The sequence below is a fragment of the Prinia subflava genome, chromosome 12 (assembly GCF_021018805.1).
Source record: "Prinia subflava isolate CZ2003 ecotype Zambia chromosome 12, Cam_Psub_1.2, whole genome shotgun sequence".
NCBI lineage: Eukaryota > Metazoa > Chordata > Aves > Passeriformes > Cisticolidae > Prinia > Prinia subflava.
Genome location: NC_086258.1, coordinates 14,945,524 through 14,962,383, shown reverse-complemented (window position 1 = coordinate 14,962,383; position 16,860 = coordinate 14,945,524). Strand labels below are relative to the sequence as shown.

The 16,860-nt window shown below is 47.0% G+C and overlaps 1 protein-coding gene across 2 annotated transcripts in view; it reads left to right on the top strand.

The window, feature by feature from the left end:
- RHBDL3 (rhomboid like 3) overlaps positions 1-16,860 on the top strand; it is a 58,687-nt gene that overhangs the window by 20,494 nt on the left and 21,333 nt on the right. The window contains exons 1-2 of one of the 2 annotated variants that reach the window (XM_063409115.1): positions 12,299-12,437; positions 16,203-16,361. In XM_063409115.1, coding sequence (XP_063265185.1) covers positions 12,408-12,437; positions 16,203-16,361 — 189 coding nt within the window. In that variant the 5' untranslated portion in view covers positions 12,299-12,407. Of the gene's footprint in view, positions 1-12,298; positions 12,438-16,202; positions 16,362-16,860 lie in introns of those variants that run through there. The other variant, XM_063409113.1, reaches the window with a different exon arrangement.

Genomic DNA, 16,860 nt, shown 5'->3' with positions numbered 1-16,860 from the left:
ACAGGTGGTAACTCTCTTTTTCCATATTCAGGACACACTGGCAGAAACTTCCTGTGCTTTGAAGCCATCACACCAGGGTGGGTTTCCATGTGTGTCGAGGCTTTCTACAGCTACAGCAGTTGCAAAGAAGTCTTCTCCTGGTCTAGAGGGAAACCTTTGTATCTAAATCATCTCAGACTCTAAATCTTAAAGATAGCCAAGTAAAAAGAGCAGAGTTTGCACCAAAGGTCTCAATTTTGTTGGCTTCTTGAAGGGGATGTCAAGAGATGTTTACAGCTTTTAGAAGCACTATTGAATTTTTTTTTTTTTTTGTATGCAAATCTCACTGGCTGGCATTCCCGTGTCCCTTTCAAGCCTATTTGAGATGACATTTATTTTGTTTCTTTCATTAAAACTATTTTTATCCCGGTCCATGGGACTGTACGAGTAGAAATTCAAACACCGCCTGGTATTTCCTTGCTGTCCTATCTGTTTGTCACCCGCAGCTCCTTTCAGCTCTGCCCAGCTCTCCCCCCTTCCCTCCCCAGCTTGCCTTGAAGGGCTGGGAAAGCCAGCCTGGCGCATTATGTTGCCTGTGTGATTGTTGTGGGGTTGTGTTTGTGTGGGGAAGGTCACGAGACACAAAGACCACCAGGCAGGGGTGGGTGTGGGGTGTTCAGTCCCTTTCCATTCAGGCCCTTTGGCAATGGGTGGGAAGAGTCTTGTTTGCATGACAGGATTTCAGGGGGCCATTGCTTTTTGTTTAGGTTTCTTCCACTGCTGCTGCAATGGGCCCTGGAGGGCTACAACAAAAGTAGAGCTTATATTATGAGATTCATGGGGCTGAAGCAGAGCTGTCAGTGCAGGAGTGACTGAGCCCCACCAGCCACTGTGCTCTTGCAGCCTGGAGACTGTCAGCAAACACTGGCTGGGGTGTTTGTGCCATGTCCATGTGGCTCTGGTGGGAGCTCGGACTCTTGTGGGCTGAGATCCTTAGTGGGATGAAGGCTCTGGAAGTGTTGTCTGTGGAATGAGGGTTGGCATGCAGGGGACAGCTCCACAGACCTGCCACGTGGCTATGCTTCCCTGAGTGTTTCTGAGACTTCCAGCCAGTGACTTTTATTTGCAGGATCTGCCCCTTTCCTTGCTATCAAGTCAACATTTTTGAGAGCATTCTTGTGTTTAAACAGCGCTTACTTCTCATTATCCCTGTGAGAAGCTGAGCTGCTGTCCCTGGGTGCAGCTCTCCCCTCACCCCTTCCTTAGAAAGCAGCTCAGTCTATATTTACCACTGGTGTGCACAAAGGCAAACATTGTCAGGGACTCATTGTAACTGTCCCAATTACCCTGATTTCATTTGCATAAGATTGACCAGCCTGTGGTAGTGACACTGCCTTGGCTGTCTGATACGGGACACTGTCATTTGGGAAGAAGGAAAGAACTGGAATACTCAGGCTGGATGTAGGATGGGGAGAGGAGTCTGGTTTGGTCCCTACCAGCAGCCCTTCCTGGAAGGAGGATAATGTGTCAGATCTCAGGCACTGAACGTCCCTGACCATGTCTGATTCAGATGTAAAAGCTGCCAGCTTCCCAAAGATGCAAATTCCAGTACCCCAAGCCTGTCTGAGCATCTGGCTGTGCCATAGGAGTAAATCCTTCCCCTGCGTAGTGTGTATGTGTGTATTTATCTACCTTTTTGTCAGTAGGTGTTGATCCTGCTTGAATGCTTCTAGACTAAGCAGTGGCCTGCCGTGTGTTTGTCACTTCCCTTGGCACAAGTAACCTCTCCTCCTTTGTTCGGATTTTTTCCAGAAAGGTAGCTGTTCCTGCAGGCAGGCACTAAAGCAAGAGGCAAGCAGCTGGGATGGAGCAGAAGTCAGGAAGCAGGCTGAAATGGTATGATCTCTTGACCCAAAGCAATAGCTAGTGCTGGTAGGACCTGCTTGCACTGCAGCAGCTGCTGCTCCTCGATCCTCTCACCAGACTGAGAATGATTCATATTTTCTCTCCCTTCCCACCAATGCCACATGTAATGTGATCTCCCTGTGCCCAGGCCCAGAACTCTCTTCTGTTTGCAGTTATGGCTCTTCATGGGCTCAACTGGCCTGTGAAGCTGCAATGGTCAAACTTGTGAGCTTTGGCAGAGCTTTCTGTCCCCCTGCCCCTGCTGTGTGTGTGCCTGCACAGACCCACATCCATGTCTTCATCTCCCTGCTGCTTCCAGGAGAGACTCGCACTCCTGGACAGCTTTCCTTGTTGCTTGTGGATATCACCAGGCTTAGCATACTTCATGGAGATGCTTTGACCTCTACTCCATCTTACCCCATCCTTCCAAATCCCCCCTGTAGCATTTGGCAATTTTGAATTTTTATTGGTTAGTTATTGGGTGGCAATACAGGAGTGTATCATGGAGGTGGCTGAAGCACAGGCAGCTCATCTCAGCTACAGTAGTATTTTAAGCCTCTTGCATCCTTGGGTGAGTTACTTTGTCTCTGCAAATCACTTTGGTAATTTGGTAATTACTTGGGTGAATTACTTTGCCTGTTTCCCAGTTCAAAAGTGGAACTCTTTATGAAATGATTATCATTTCAAAATGTACTATGTCCTAGAGACCTGACTGCTAACAGCCAGACCCCAAGTCTCTGTCCTTACATTTTTAAACCTCTCTGAGAGAGTTTGATGATCCAGCCCAGATTTCTCAGGAATTCCTTTGTTCTTTCTTTGGCAGGACATGAGCAGGGAAAGAAATCCTTATGTGTTTTCTCAGATGAGATGCTGTTTGTGTTCTGACTCCAGGACACTCACATTTTTTGCCTGAAATTACCCACATTGGTATTGTTATGTTTGCTTGGTGCAAGGAACATCAAAAAAGAAAGGGGCAGAACAGAGTCTCAAGTTGGGGCACAGATGGGCCCCTCATGGTTCCTCTAGCAACCCTTTAGAAGCCAGTTTGTATGTTTGATTTCCCTGATGTGTTGAAAAGGCGAAGTAGGGTCAAGTCTAACATTTAAATTTGGGTTCTTTCCATTGTGTTTGTTTTTGCAGGGAGCATCCTACCTTCTACTGCATTTCTGTGACCTCTCATTTTAGCTTATGTGTTAGTGGAGTCTATTTATGAGCAAGCAAAACAGTCCAGACACCGAATTAGCTTTTAAATGGTTGTTCCTAACAAATAGGAATTGAAACACTATGATTTAAGGCCTTATGCTGTCCCTTTTAAGCTGAGTCACTGTGTCTTTTGTTTTGCATTGGGAAAATAGCTTTGGCACACGTTCACTCAGGGGGGACTGATAGACCTAGGAGGAAAACAGAGACACTGGGCTCCCAAAAAAGGATGGGAGGGCATCCAGTCTTCTGCTCTGCCAGTGAGGTTCAAGTAATAAGATGTGCCCTTCTAAAATGCTTTGCTTTCCCCAGCTGTGCAAAGGGAGGAGGTGGATGAATAATAATACAAACAGCATTTTCTTGTTTGAAATTCATCAAAAGGCTGGGGAAAACACTGCTTTTTTCTTTTCAAGCAAAATATTTCATTTTATTTGAGCTGAACCATCTGGGCACTCTGAATAAGAATGTAAATGACAGTTTTTAAGGGAATGTTTTGAAAATGGCAATGTCCAGTGCTTTGGCCTTTTGGAATCTGAAGGAACTTCTAAACAATCAATATTCAAATCTAAGGCAAAATCTCAGGAAAGTCTTGGCGTGACTGAAATCTCAGGAAATCTCTTTGCTTGGAAAAGTTTTGTTTTGAAAAGAATTATCCTTGCTTTGTAAGTGGGAGAAAAGCCCTGCAAATAACATTGCTGATAAACAATATCATGCATATAAAACTGCATCTTGTCCCACCCTTGGAGCAGTGTTACACTTGCATCTCTTGGGCTGCTGCTGTAATTATCCTGGTGCTTTATCCTATCGGCCTTTCTGTGTCACTGGTTCAGTTTTGCCACTGCTCCCTTTGATGGGGGCAGTCTGACCTTTGAGGGCTGCTGTTTGATTTGCCCCGGGTTCATGAGAATTTGTTGGCTGGGAGCAAAGGAGGTGCCCGATGGTGGAGGGATTATACAGGGACAGACGATGGTAGCACTGTCTGCTCCAGGCAGCTTTTCTGCTCCTGGATTAAAGTTCATGCTGTGTTACTTGTCTGTCTCTCTAAGGTCTTGTCAAGTCCATGTGGGAAGCTGTTCTGTCTGCACTATTTCACTTTGTGCTGCTCAGCTCTGTCCCTGCCTCATTTCTCCTCCCTCTTTCCCCTTCCATTCAAGAGGCATCTTTCAGTCTTCCCCATTCAAGGTCTGTCTTTGCTCTCTGCCCTGTGTAAAAGTTCCATGCTCTCCCTACCATTCATCACCTCTTGCTCATTCACCTCCCTGCTTTCCTTTCTCCATTCATCTGGGCTTCCCCTCAGCCAGTCTGGGTGCCCTCTCCTCCTGCCCCTGCTGCAGTCCTGCTTTTGTGCCTTTGCACTCCCCTCTCCGTGGCCATCCAAAGCCCCGCAGTCTGCAGTGTGCTCTGTGAGGGTGCTCCTCTAGAAGCTGGCCCCAGCTGATGAGCAAATTAATCCTCAGTGGAAGCCTGGTGGGACGGTTTTGAGTGGATTTGTCTCTCTAGTTACCCTGCAGGTGAGAAGATTTCTTTTCCCCCCACTTCCTGGAGATGCAGGATGATGCATGAACAGGAAAAGTATTATAATTTCCTCACCTTCCTGTTCAGTCTGGTCTTTCTGTCTCTCCCTCCTGGCTTGTTTCCCCTTTGTTTGCAGCCGTTGCAGCTCTCAGGTGACTCTTTGGGAGGTTGTTCAGATTTCCTCATTCCTGAGGAATATAACATGAATTCTCTTAATTATGCTGGCTCTGTAATTATGGTTGTTGTCTGTGTCTTCTCTGCTTCCTTCTTTTAAATCATCTACTTGGAGGCTCTGTCAGTTTTGTCAAGCCATCTCTGCACTCTGTGTTTTAACAGAGCTTGTGAATTGTATTAGGGCTTGTTGTTTCTGGGTCTCAATGCAGCCATGACCCTGTGCTTGTGATGCAGACACAGGAAATAGGGACTGCAGCCTCTGCCAAAGATTTTCCAGCTTGCTGAGCACCTGGTCCCCTGCAGCTCCCAGAGTGCCAGCAGTGTGCACACATCTCCCCAGGGTACCGAAGGAGCAGGTCTCTGCTGCAGTGTGCAGGAAAACAAAGTGGGAGGTTTGCTGGCCTTGGGTGCCATGGGGGGCTTCAGCTTTGAGTGGTTAAACTGCATTCAAGCCAGTGTGGTCAAACAGAAGGGGAGTGTTTGAGTTTGGGAAGAGTGGATAGGAGGAAGCAGGTGCTCTGAAAGCTTGTGTGCACCCTGTGCCTGTGGGAAATCTGATCAGCTCAGTGACAGAGGCAGAAATGAGCTGGAGACAGGCAGGGAGAGGGGCTCTGTGAGTGTGTGCAGGTTCGACAGGACGAGCTCTCTGTTGTGTGGGAGGCTGTGAAAGGACCATCCACTGCTGTCTCATTAAGCTAAAAGGAGCCCCTGATACATGGCCAGGCTCTGAGGACTTGTCCATTCTCTGAGAAGGACCCTTCCCCCAATAACTGCCTTGAAGTGGGATTTCAAACGCTGCTGTGGTTTGTTGTCAGGCTGGTGAGTGTGTAAAAGAGATTCTCCATTCATTGTGCTTGTGCCCCACAGAAACATTGAACCTGGCAGGGCACATCTAGCCCCGGGCCAGCCCTGCGTCTCGTCACCTGCAGGCAGAAGTCTCTGCTCCAGCAAGGCTTGGACTGGGAACCCTGCACAAACACCACTTCTTCCTATGAAGTTAGTTGCATTCCTATTGTTGAGTTTATTTAGTCATGATTTGCTTTAAAATGTCAGACACATTTTCTTTCCATTTGAAAACTTGTGGCAGAGAGAACTCTGGAAACACTGTCCCTTGTATCCAGTAAGAGCATAGAGGAATCCAAAATGCAGCTTGATTTTTCTGATTTGTGGTTTTGCAGCTTTGGCAGTTGGACAAATCTCTTCTACCTGTAAACCAAAGCACATTTGACATAGCAGACATTGGTAAAGTGCAAACACTGCAGAAATTACTATTGCAGTTCAATGCAGGGAACCTGCAGTCTGGGTGTCATCCAGGAATGATTTGGATAGATCACCTAAGAAACAATGCAAACCACCACAGCTTCCAGCAGTCTGGCTCCTTCCTGCAGCTCTAACTGCTGTGATCACCCCGGAAAGATGCAAGTCAGGATTTCTTGCTCTCAAGCGTTTAAATGGTAGAAGTTAGAGAATAATTAATGCTCCCAGCTCCAGGCTGCATTTGCAACCAGCCTGTCTGCAGTACCTTTGAGATGGTTACGATGTTGCAGTGTAACGCCAGTGCCTACAAGGCATTGCAGAGAATCATGTGACATCTCTGGCTCCTCTTCACAAGGCTGACCTAAACTTCTGCTCCAGTTCAGCTTGGAAAGCAGAGTTTCTTTTGCAGCTTCTAGTCCCCGTGACTGAGCAAAGCCAGCTGTAAGACCAGTATGAGTTAAATACCTTTCCCAGTCTGTTTGGCAGGAGTTTTGCTCCATGGTTTTTGCTCTAACCAGAAGCGTGGTTTGAATTTCAGTTACATGTGGGTCATTCTGGCTACACGTGTGCTGTGGCACTTGTTAGCTGGAGCTCTAAATGCATCTGTTTAGCTTGAGCTTTTCTGAACCCTAATGGCTTGCTGTCAGGTCAGAAGAGAACTGTTGGGGTCATCTAGTCTCTCCTAATGTAGGCAGAAAGATTTTCTGAGTGATCTTCTGCTTGACCTCAAGCATACCTCATCTCCTAGGAGAACTTGCAATTCAATTGTAAATCTTCTGGTGAAGTTAGTAAATAGTAAAATAATCTTGTAAATAGTAAAATAATACTTGTAAATAGTAAAAATAATCAACTTACTCTAATCTAAGGCTGTCCAGTTTGACTTCTAGCCCCTAGATGTGATTATACCTTTGTCCTGGTGGAGACTCCTGTGCTGCCTAATTTCTGCTCCTCTGAACAGGGAACAAGTCATTGCTTAACCTTCCCTTTTGTAAGATAATGAATTGAGCCTGTCAGTGCAGCCAGTCAGACTGTACCAGTAAAAAGTGCCAAAGAGGTAATGTCACCTCATTTACAAACCTGCAGGTCACGCTTCCTTTTTTGCAGGCAGTGTTACCCTGAGAGCACTCACTATAACAAGCAAAGGTTTTTTTTCCCCTGCCAGGAGTGGCTGCTGCTGAAGATGGCATTCCCCACCCTGTACACTGGCTGATATTCTTCCCTCCTGTCCAGATGGCTTTCTGTTTATTTTTAAATGTAATATATATTGTTTGCAAGTACCCAGATTTACCAAAAGACCTTGCTGGCACTTAGTAAGTTGCTGCTTTAACTAATCTGTGAGCATGATGCACAGTTTTCCTTAGTTTGCTCCAAAGTCACTAATGAGAATCCTGTAGGAGGAAGAATGAATTCTCATGGGACCCCATTAGTGGTATTGTTATGTGACAGTGGCTCTCTGGCTTAGATTTATTTTTGAGACCTGTCAAATAGCCAGATTTCAGCATGTTGAATGTGTGACAGCCCAAGTTTGTGTCACAGTAAATCCTCAGACTCAGGTTTGTCTGGTGATGTCAGATGCCCTGCAGAAATCAGTCATACCTGATAAGCCACCCTAGCTTATGATCTGCACCCAGTTTGTGTTCTCATCCAGATAATATCAACTGGACATAATCTATTTTCTGTGGCCTATTCTGACTGATATTAGACCAGTCCTCCTTCAAGTGTGTGTTACTCAGTATCAGTCATTTGTTCCTTTGCTGTGGGTTGCTGTTAGACCAACAAGACCTGCAGTATCCCATGAAATTCTTGCTGGGCAGTTTAGGGAGCAGGGTGTGTGCCTGTCACTGTGATTGCACAGGAGTTTGGGAGCCATGCTTGGAAGGGCTGGACTGCTGATTCAAAACTGGAAGAAAGGGAGCAAGCAGATCTTGATGTTCTTCCAGTGTTTCCAGACTTGCAGAAAATCAGTATTTGTGATGACTTTTAAAAACCTTTTGGATGAAAGTTACCTTGACCTGCCTGTTCCAAACTAACTTCAGCAGCTGCTGTGTAACATTCTCCAGAGTTACTGCTGGGACAGAAAATGCATCATCATCATCATGTGATAGAGATAATTCATTGGGCTTTTGTCCACATACAGAACATTGTGACTCTTTCACACTGATATCACCTATGCAACTTTTTCCACATAATATCAGATGAAAAACCTGTTTTGAATGAGAAGACTAATCTGTCTCATCTGTGTTCACACAGATGCAGCTGTGACAGGAGACATTATCCATAGCAGTGAATTTTACAGAAATCTTATGTATTTAGTTGACTCAGGGGTAAGCAGGGATCTGACTGCAGGAACTTGTTCTGAAATACAGCCCCCACTGAACAGCTCTTCTCACTGTTGTGTGTTAGTTTCTGGTTTGCTTTGGTTTTTATTATTATATTCTTTGTGGCAGTAGTGATTAGAGTCTCTTTCTCCCAGTTGTGAGATTGACTGTACATGCTTACTTCTGGTGAGTTAAGTAATCCAAAACAATGGAGCATCTCACCCAGAATGTGTTGCTTTTTGGATCTGAATGAAGTAACTTACATATTATGTCTTCTCATGGTGTAGAAGCCCTGAGAGATGTAATTAATATTAACAGGGAATTTTGAGATTTTCCAGTCAGACATGTCTAAAAACACATAAACAATAATTATGTGGTAGTAAATGAGGATATCACGTGTCTTATGATACTGTGGATATTGCTGTTTTCCAGCTTTTGATATTTAATGCCTTACACCATCCAGGTGAAAAATAGGCTTTATTTTATCTAGACTACAGAACTCATTGCTTCAGGAGATTGTGGAGGCCTAAAAATTGGAAGAATTCAAAAGGGAGAGCAAGAGATTGGGCATTCATACACTAAGAATGTTTGGGCCAGTGCTGACAAGCAGTTCTGCAAAGTTATAAACCCCTTGCCCCAGGATTTAAGAAAAGATTTTAACTGTTCAGGTGAGTTTGGTCACACCAATCACCAGGTGGTCTCTTGTTGCTTCATCTTGTCCACAATGTCAGGAATGAGAGAGAGCACCAGAGCTTGGGCTGGTGCTGTTGGATACAGGACTCACCAGTCTGGGTCACAGCCTGCCCAGCCTCTTACTGCAGCTGAGACAAGTACCTATGTAGAAATGTGCAACATGGCCAGTGCTGGATCAAGATTAAAAATAGTATTTTCATCTAAAAAACCCACCTGTGACTTTTTAGAGTGCGTCAGCTTCTTTCCATTAGTCTTAATGCACTGCCATAAATAATAAAACAGGAAGCAGCAGAGCTGGAGAAGGCTCAGTCTATAAACATGTCTCTTTGCATTAAGCCTTGTGGCGTAATGGAGGGCATCTCCTGCCACCCATGCTGTCTTGTTCATCATGTAATTATCTCCCTCACTTTCAGTGCTGCATCTCCTTCCCTGTCAGTGCTGCTGTAATGGAGCTTCTATTTACCCTGGCTTCTTTCTGGGGAGCAGCTCTGGTTTCAAAGGCAGCACAGTGGAGTATTTTGAATAATTTAGTTCTGGGTGGCTTGAACACTGTCTGTAATTCCCCAGCTGAGACTAGAGGCTGGTTTCTGGAAGTGTTCTGCCAGGTGGCTGATTTGGAGAGAGGCAGTGGGATCTCTCAGAGAGGTGGGGTGTCGAGCTCGCTGAGGACTGAAAGCCCCCTCAGCAGATCCTGTGAGCTCCTCTCAGCTCTGTCCTCTCTTAGTGCCTTAGCAAGGACTTGCAGCAAGAAACCCACAGGCAGAGGATGGATAAGGAAGAGAGTTGTATTAAAAATGAGCACAGAGACAGAAACACGAATTTGGGTGCCCAGCTGAGCATAGTAGGCTTCCTCTGCAAGATGTGGGTCAGAAATTGCTGGAGTCTCCAAGGGCAGGATTTGCTTGGCCTATGGCAATTATGGACCAGGAGTGTGACCTTCGTGATGTCAAGAGGTTCAGTGTGGTGTCCAGCTGGCTTTGGGAAGTTTGATAGGTTTCTGCCCCTGAAATCTCCCCAGAAGGCCGTCTCTGTTCACAATGTCCCTGTGCTGCTTGGACCTGGCAATCTGGAAATTGCCCTTTGCCATTGCAGCCACCATCCAGCCACAGTCTGAGCTCTGCTCTGCCCTCACTGTGCTGGATCACACAAACACAGGTGTGGTGCTTGTGCCCTGTAAATGTGGAGGTCACAACACCACACAGCTCTGTGGGCTCACTCCAGTAATCTTGGCAATAAAAAGAATCAAATCTGCCTCCAAGACCTCTTTCCTTTCTGCCTCAGAACTGAGTAGTGGCACACTCGTGAATCTTGTGGTTCTCTCATTCTTGTTGAATCTGTGCTTCCACTGTCTGTTTAGATGAAGTGCTTCTGCAGAAGGTAACAACAGATGGTAGTAATCTAGGTCCCTTCCTTGTCTTTATGCCTAAGACAGTAGGAGAAATAAATTAGAACAGAAATGCCTCTATAGATTGGCCAAGTAGCTCATGAACCTGGTCTTTCAGGCCATTCTGCTCTTCAGGGAAAAGAGAATCTTCTACCAGCCCCCTCCATCTCTGCTTTGCCATGTGCTGCATGGTGACAGGCTCCCTTCCCCGGAATGCTCCCTGGCCTAGGTGAGTGCTGAGCTGGGCAGCTCTGTGCTCTCACTGCAGCTTTCCTGGGGAGCAGGTGTGTCTGGGAGCACTGCTTGGGGAGGGAATATCCTCTGTGCTTAAAAGCAATCTGGCTTTTGAGAGCTGGGTGATGTTCCCAGCCCTCGGGTTCACCTCAGGTCAAAGCAATCTAACATGCCCTAAAAGGACTGCTGGACAGCCCTTAATCACTTTATATTGTCCAGGCAGTGGTGAGTAAATTCATTATTCACAGGGGAGGCAAGTGTGCGTCACTGGAGCCGGCAGTAATATTTTACCACGTGTGTTCAGGCAACTCAGATGAGGTGACTTTAAGTGGTGGGAAGCTGGATTTCAGGGGGGAGGGATATGCATTTACCTCTGCCTGGCCTTCCTCTCTGCTGGATCAGGGTTTCTCACTTGCACGTCTCACCTTTGGACGAGAGAGCAGGATCATTATACATCCCTAGATTGCAGAGACTGTGCCACCTAACACCTGAGTTCCATCCAGCAAAGCTCAGAGTGGTTTCTGAAATCCTTGGAGATGAAAAGATATTTCATGCAATTGACTCCCCCTTTCCAGTGAAAAAAGGGCCAACATGTAAATAAGAAACAGGCCAGCTATTGAGAGCTCCTTTCTGGTGGGAAATGAACCAGGAGTTGTCATTTCTCCATAATAGGGAGGAGAAGCCAAAGCTCAGGGCAACTTCTTTGAAGAATCTCCTAGTCTGGAGCAGAGCTGGGGTCAGTGCCAGGAGGCCTGACACTGCCAGGCCAGTCTCTCCCAAAAGTGAAGACACCACCAGACCTTAGAATGATTCAGATTTTAAGGAACTGGTCCAACTCAAAGCCAATTTCCAAATTAGATGAAGTTGCTTGGAGCCTTGCCCACTGGAAAGACAACTGTGGCTTTGGTGATGTCGAGACAAAGCTTTTCAATGAGGAAACTATGGGTGGTAGCAATCCTAGCGCCAGCCAAGGGTCCTCCTGTTGTGCCCGGTTCAGCTGTTGACTCTCTCCAGCTGCCCCGTGCCCCTGAGGGCTGTTTGCCATGGGGAGAGAGGAGCAGCTGGCTGCACTCTGTGAAATGCCTCCGTTTTCCCAAGATACTCATTGTCTGTCTGCAGCACCAGCCTCCACCCTACTTGCTCACTCAACCGTGGCTGATGAGCCTTTAATTAAAGAAGAGGAACAATTTGAGATTGCATTTTCTTTCCTCAACCGAATTTCCTATTTTCATCACAGTTTATGAGGCCCCCTCACCTTACTTTTGTCTTGTAGTTTTGCTGTGGGACCTTTATTTTGTGGTGTGTCTCCTCTAATATAAGGAAGAAACAGGAGAAAAACAGTTTGTTTTGGGCCAGGGAATTAAGATCCTGGGTCAGATGGCTGCCATGGTCATTAACATATTTACATTTTTGCTTAAGAGCCTGGTTGAGGATCAAGGGAGTTAAGGGTGATTGTCATTGAAATGCGGAGGAAGCCTTGCATGAAATCGCCGTTAGTGTTCCATTGTCTGGGGGGACGAGGGGGGCACACGGCTCCTCATCCCGAGCACTTGTGTGCCCGAGTCCGCGCAGGAGGAGCTGCGCCCAGGGAGGGCACCGCGGTGCCCGTGCTGCGGGAGCTTCGCTCCCCGTGGGGCTGGGGCGGGCTCAGCACAGCCCCGCTGCTGCCTGCGGGCACGGTCTGCCCGCGGGCGGGACCCCGGTGCTCGGCTGGCCTGGTGGAACAATTGGCCCCCGAGGAGATCGTCATGGATAAATGCATGAAGCGGCTAGCTAAGGTCAGTTGCCTCTTTTATAATTGATGGAGCTGAGTGTTTTGAGTCTGCCGTCACACGTTTTTGCACTGCTGCAGCATCACCATCACATGCTGGAGTGCTGTGTGTAGTTTTGGGCATCACATTATTAAAAAGACAAGAAGCTGTTAGAGAGTCTCCTGAGGAGGCCATGAGGATGCTGCAGGGTCTTGAGGGGAAGCTGTGTGAGGAGTGGCTGAAGTCACTTGGTTTGTTTGGCCTGGAGAAGAGCAGACTGAGGAGAGACCTGCCTCACTGTGGTCCTCAACGTGCTCATGAGGGGCAGTGAAGGGACAGGTTCTGATCTCTGCTCTTATGACCAGTGACAGGACTCACAGAAACAGCTAGGGCTGAGACAGGGAGAGGTTTAGGTTGGATGTCTAAGGATGGTTGTGCACTGGAACAGGCTCCCCAGGGCTGTGGTCACAGCACCAGGCCTGTCTGAGTTCAAGAAACGTTTGGACAACGTTCTTGGGCACATGATGGGATTCTTGGGCTGTCCTGCATAGAGTCAGGAGCTGGATGGAGCATGGAGGACTCAATGATCCTGATGGGTCCATTCTAACTGGATGGACATTCTGTGATTCTGTGATTTGCCATGTGTGGGGACACAGGATATGCAGGACCTGCTCAACCGCTTGATTTTTGTGGATACCAGAAACAGAGTTTGAAGCAGTTTGAAGTATTGGTGTGGATTTTGAGTGGGGACAGATGAGATTTTTATAAGCTTTTTATAGAGAAATGTTACACAATTTAAAAATTGTTTAAACATAAATGAGAGGATTTCCTTACAGCTGGGGTTGACAGTAAAACATTCTGCTCCAACCTGTGCTCTGGCCCTGTCCTGAGGTATTTGAGTTTAGATGTCAGTTGTTCATTGTTCATTTCTTACTCTCACATTGTTCAGATCCACTGTTTTACTTCCAACTTATTTTTAATTATGATCATTAACATGATGCCAAAAGATAATTATATATAATAACATGGAAGAAGAGAAGAGATTCGATAGCCAAATTGCACTACAGAAAACACCAGCTACCTTCTACCACCACTTTGATTTTTGTGGGGCAAGCAGCAAGACTTCAGTGAGCTGGAGGAGGAATGCTGGTGCCTACTGGTGTGAGAAAGAAGCAGATTTCATTGTAGCCACCAGACAGCTACAGCCTCAGCTGTGTCTTTGGAAGCCAGCAGCAGTAACAGCAACATCCTGAGTGACAGGATGTATCAGCTCCAGCACTAGAGAGTCTGAAGTCATTAGTGTGTCCTTGTGGGCTGGTTTGAAGCTCTGAAGCCATTGTGTAATTTCTGTTCTTGGTTACAAAATGCTTCTTTTTGGAAGGCTTTAAAGCAGAACAAAGTCTGGGAAACGTGGTTTGTGATCTCAGCAGTTCTTTTGTTCTCTGGGGGCCTGTGTGTTTCAGCTCAGTATCTCATCTGCCCTTTGAAGGAATAGCCATGTTCTCTGGGGCTGCAGCCCTTGGTCTTCCCTACAAAGTCAGTGAGCACACGGCATGGGGAGAGTCCCACACTTTGGATGCTGACCCTGGCCCTCAAAGTAGAGAGGTACTTAATCCTTCAAGGAGCAAATGGTTTTGTCCTAGACAAACTAGGTTCTGACATTTTAAATATCAGGATACAGTTAAAGTGGTGTAGTTAAGTAAGATGTTGGTTAGGTCAAATATTTTTGGGAAACAGGGATGAACAGAGCAGTGTCTATGGGGTTGCAGGTCTTAGATCCGTTCTCTGAATGACTCATCTCCCAGCTCCTACAAATTCCCCTTGAGAAAGGTCATCCCAGGTGTTGTGCTAATAATACTTTATTTCCTGGCTATGTGTGTCTGGGATTGGGCACCACAAACAGGCAGGCCTGAGGGTCACAGCAAGAGCCAAAACTCATCAGAGCTGAGCCTAAGAGCAAAGTCCTGAATTTTGGGGTTGTTTTTAGAGTTTGATCTGTTAACTCAAAGCATCAGAGTGAGCTGGAGTAGGGGAGCTAAAGTTCTCCAGGGATTAATATTAAGCCTTTGTTTAACAGTAAACAGCTGATGAAATCCACCTTTGGCTCTGGGTGCCATCTGTCAGGGAGGTACATCCAGGCCACCTCACAAGGGCAGGACAACCTTTGGCAGAGAACAGGAGAGAGTGCCCAGCTCTGACTGTCCACAGGTCACTGGGTTTATCTTGTTTAGTGTAATCCACTTGCCCCAGCAGCTTCTTCACAGAGGGGCTGCTGCTTTGACCAAAGGCAGACAGCCCTACTCCAGCAAGGAGCTGTGACCTCCCCTCCTCAGGTTAGACAGCTCCTCCTCAGCTGAGCAGCTGGGGAGAGCAGAGCAAAGGTGTTCAGGCCAGAAGGAGATGGAGCCAGATCCTTGCACATGGGCACTGCAGCCTCTAAACAAGCAGCCCATGCCTGAGGCTGGTCTGTGTTACAGCTGTTCTGCTCTCTGCAGAGCTATGCCAGCCCTGCTGCTGGCAGGCATCATCCTCTGCCACATCCTCCTTCCACCTCCTCCCTTGCCAAGGCAGCCTTTACTCCACTGTGTCTGATTGAAGCCTCGGCGCCTGTTCAACTTTTGTTTTCCATTAGGAAAGAGTGAAGATTGTCAGGACCTTTTTGGCTCTGCCAAAGCCCTGTTATGTCCCAAATGTTTCCATGAAAAGGCTCCCTCCTGGCCACCCTGCCTCCTGACAGCCATTCAATCCAGCCAACAAGCTTGATATCATTATCTACAAAAGGAGGCCAGCGAGCACCAGGGTCCTCACAGCCAAGTTTGGGAAATCAAAGGCAAAATCTCCCAGCAACAGAGAGCTGGTAGAGATCAAACTGCACCAGGGCTAGTGCAGGCTGGTCTGGCAGCTTGCAGCCACTAGTTTCCTAAGTACATCAGAAACGTGCTTGGTGTGGTGCCAGCACTGGCTTTGTCAGGGCTGAGGCTGTGCCCTGTGAGCTGGCAGCCCCTCACAGAGTGTCCTAGAGGCCACTGGAGCAGTCATAAGTTTGGACAGCCTTGTAAAGGTATCTCTTTCCATCAGTGGCATTTCTAGATTAGCTACTTAGGGAAAACAGTGATTTTTTTGGTCAGAGTGGGATTCACTCCAGGTCACATCTGGGACTTTCCTTCTAATGACTCTGGTTTACATTCCCAAAATGGCATGTGGCTGCCTTGTCACTTTTAGTTTGATGTTGTGTTCATCTGCTTTGCTCCCTGTCCAAAGATTTTCTTTCCCAACTGTCTTAAAATAGCCCTTCAGCAGTGAAAGCACTTACCATAGTGAAGACATCTGTAGAGATGATCTGGAAAGGTGACTGTCAGAAACACTGAGCTGGAAAGGGCTCAAGGAGGGATGGCATATTCCTGTACTGCAATTGTGTTAGGAAATAGAGGAGTGAAACTGTTTTCAGTGCATTTTATCTCACAAACTGCATCTCTGACTTACTTAATGTTCCAGATAGGAAGAGACATAAAAATAGACAAGAGAAATGATGCAGAGGGAAGGAAGGTGAAGGGAGCTGACGTACATGAAGCTGGGGTGGAGATAGGATGATGGTGTGGACAGTGGTGCCTGGACTCACCCCTCGCTGCAGCAGGGTGCTTTCCTTCCCTGGGTGATTGCAGGGCAGTGTCACCAAGGCCTAGAGCAGCCCCTGGGTTCCTGTGGGTCTGCTGTGGGTGATGAATGCACAGGAGGACAGAGCTGTGTGTAACATGGGATTGTTAATTGTGCCACTCTCCCCTCCTGTCCCAGTTTGATCCTGACAACACTGGCTACATCAGCACTGAGAAGTTTCGCTCCCTTCTCCAGAGACACGGCTCGGAGCTGGACCCCCACAAGCTGGAGGTCCTGCTAGCCCTGGCAGACAGCAACTCTGAGGGGAGGATCTGCTACCAGGACTTCGTCAACCTGGTGAGTGCTCTGGCTGGCAGTCCTTGGCACTGCTCAAAACACGGGCTGTCGAGGCACAGTCTCTCTTTCCCTGCCTTTATTAACACCAGTGTTTGCTGCACCACATTCTGCATGGACTTGCTGAGGCATTCAGTGGTGACTGAATGCTTCAGCAAGAGTCAAATTGTTTCTGATTTTTCCAGGGAAACAAATTTGCATGGGGAGGAACCGTGGGAGCTGTAGTAAGATCATGAAGCATTGGCTGCTGCTAGTTTAGAGGTTTTTGCTCTCAGTATCGTTGCTAGCTGCTATAATGAGCCATTTGTTTGCAAGCAGAGGTCTGTCAGTCTGGATGTCTCCTGTTTTATCTAGAGATTTCACCACTTCCAGACAAAAATATATAGATAATGTTGTGTTGACGTGCTAGGTGGAGTCATATTGCACTGCTGGAGGCATCAACAGCAACAGGGATAAAATGTTTCTAGGTCTTGTTCGTATTATCCCAGGTGGGGTGTCTCAG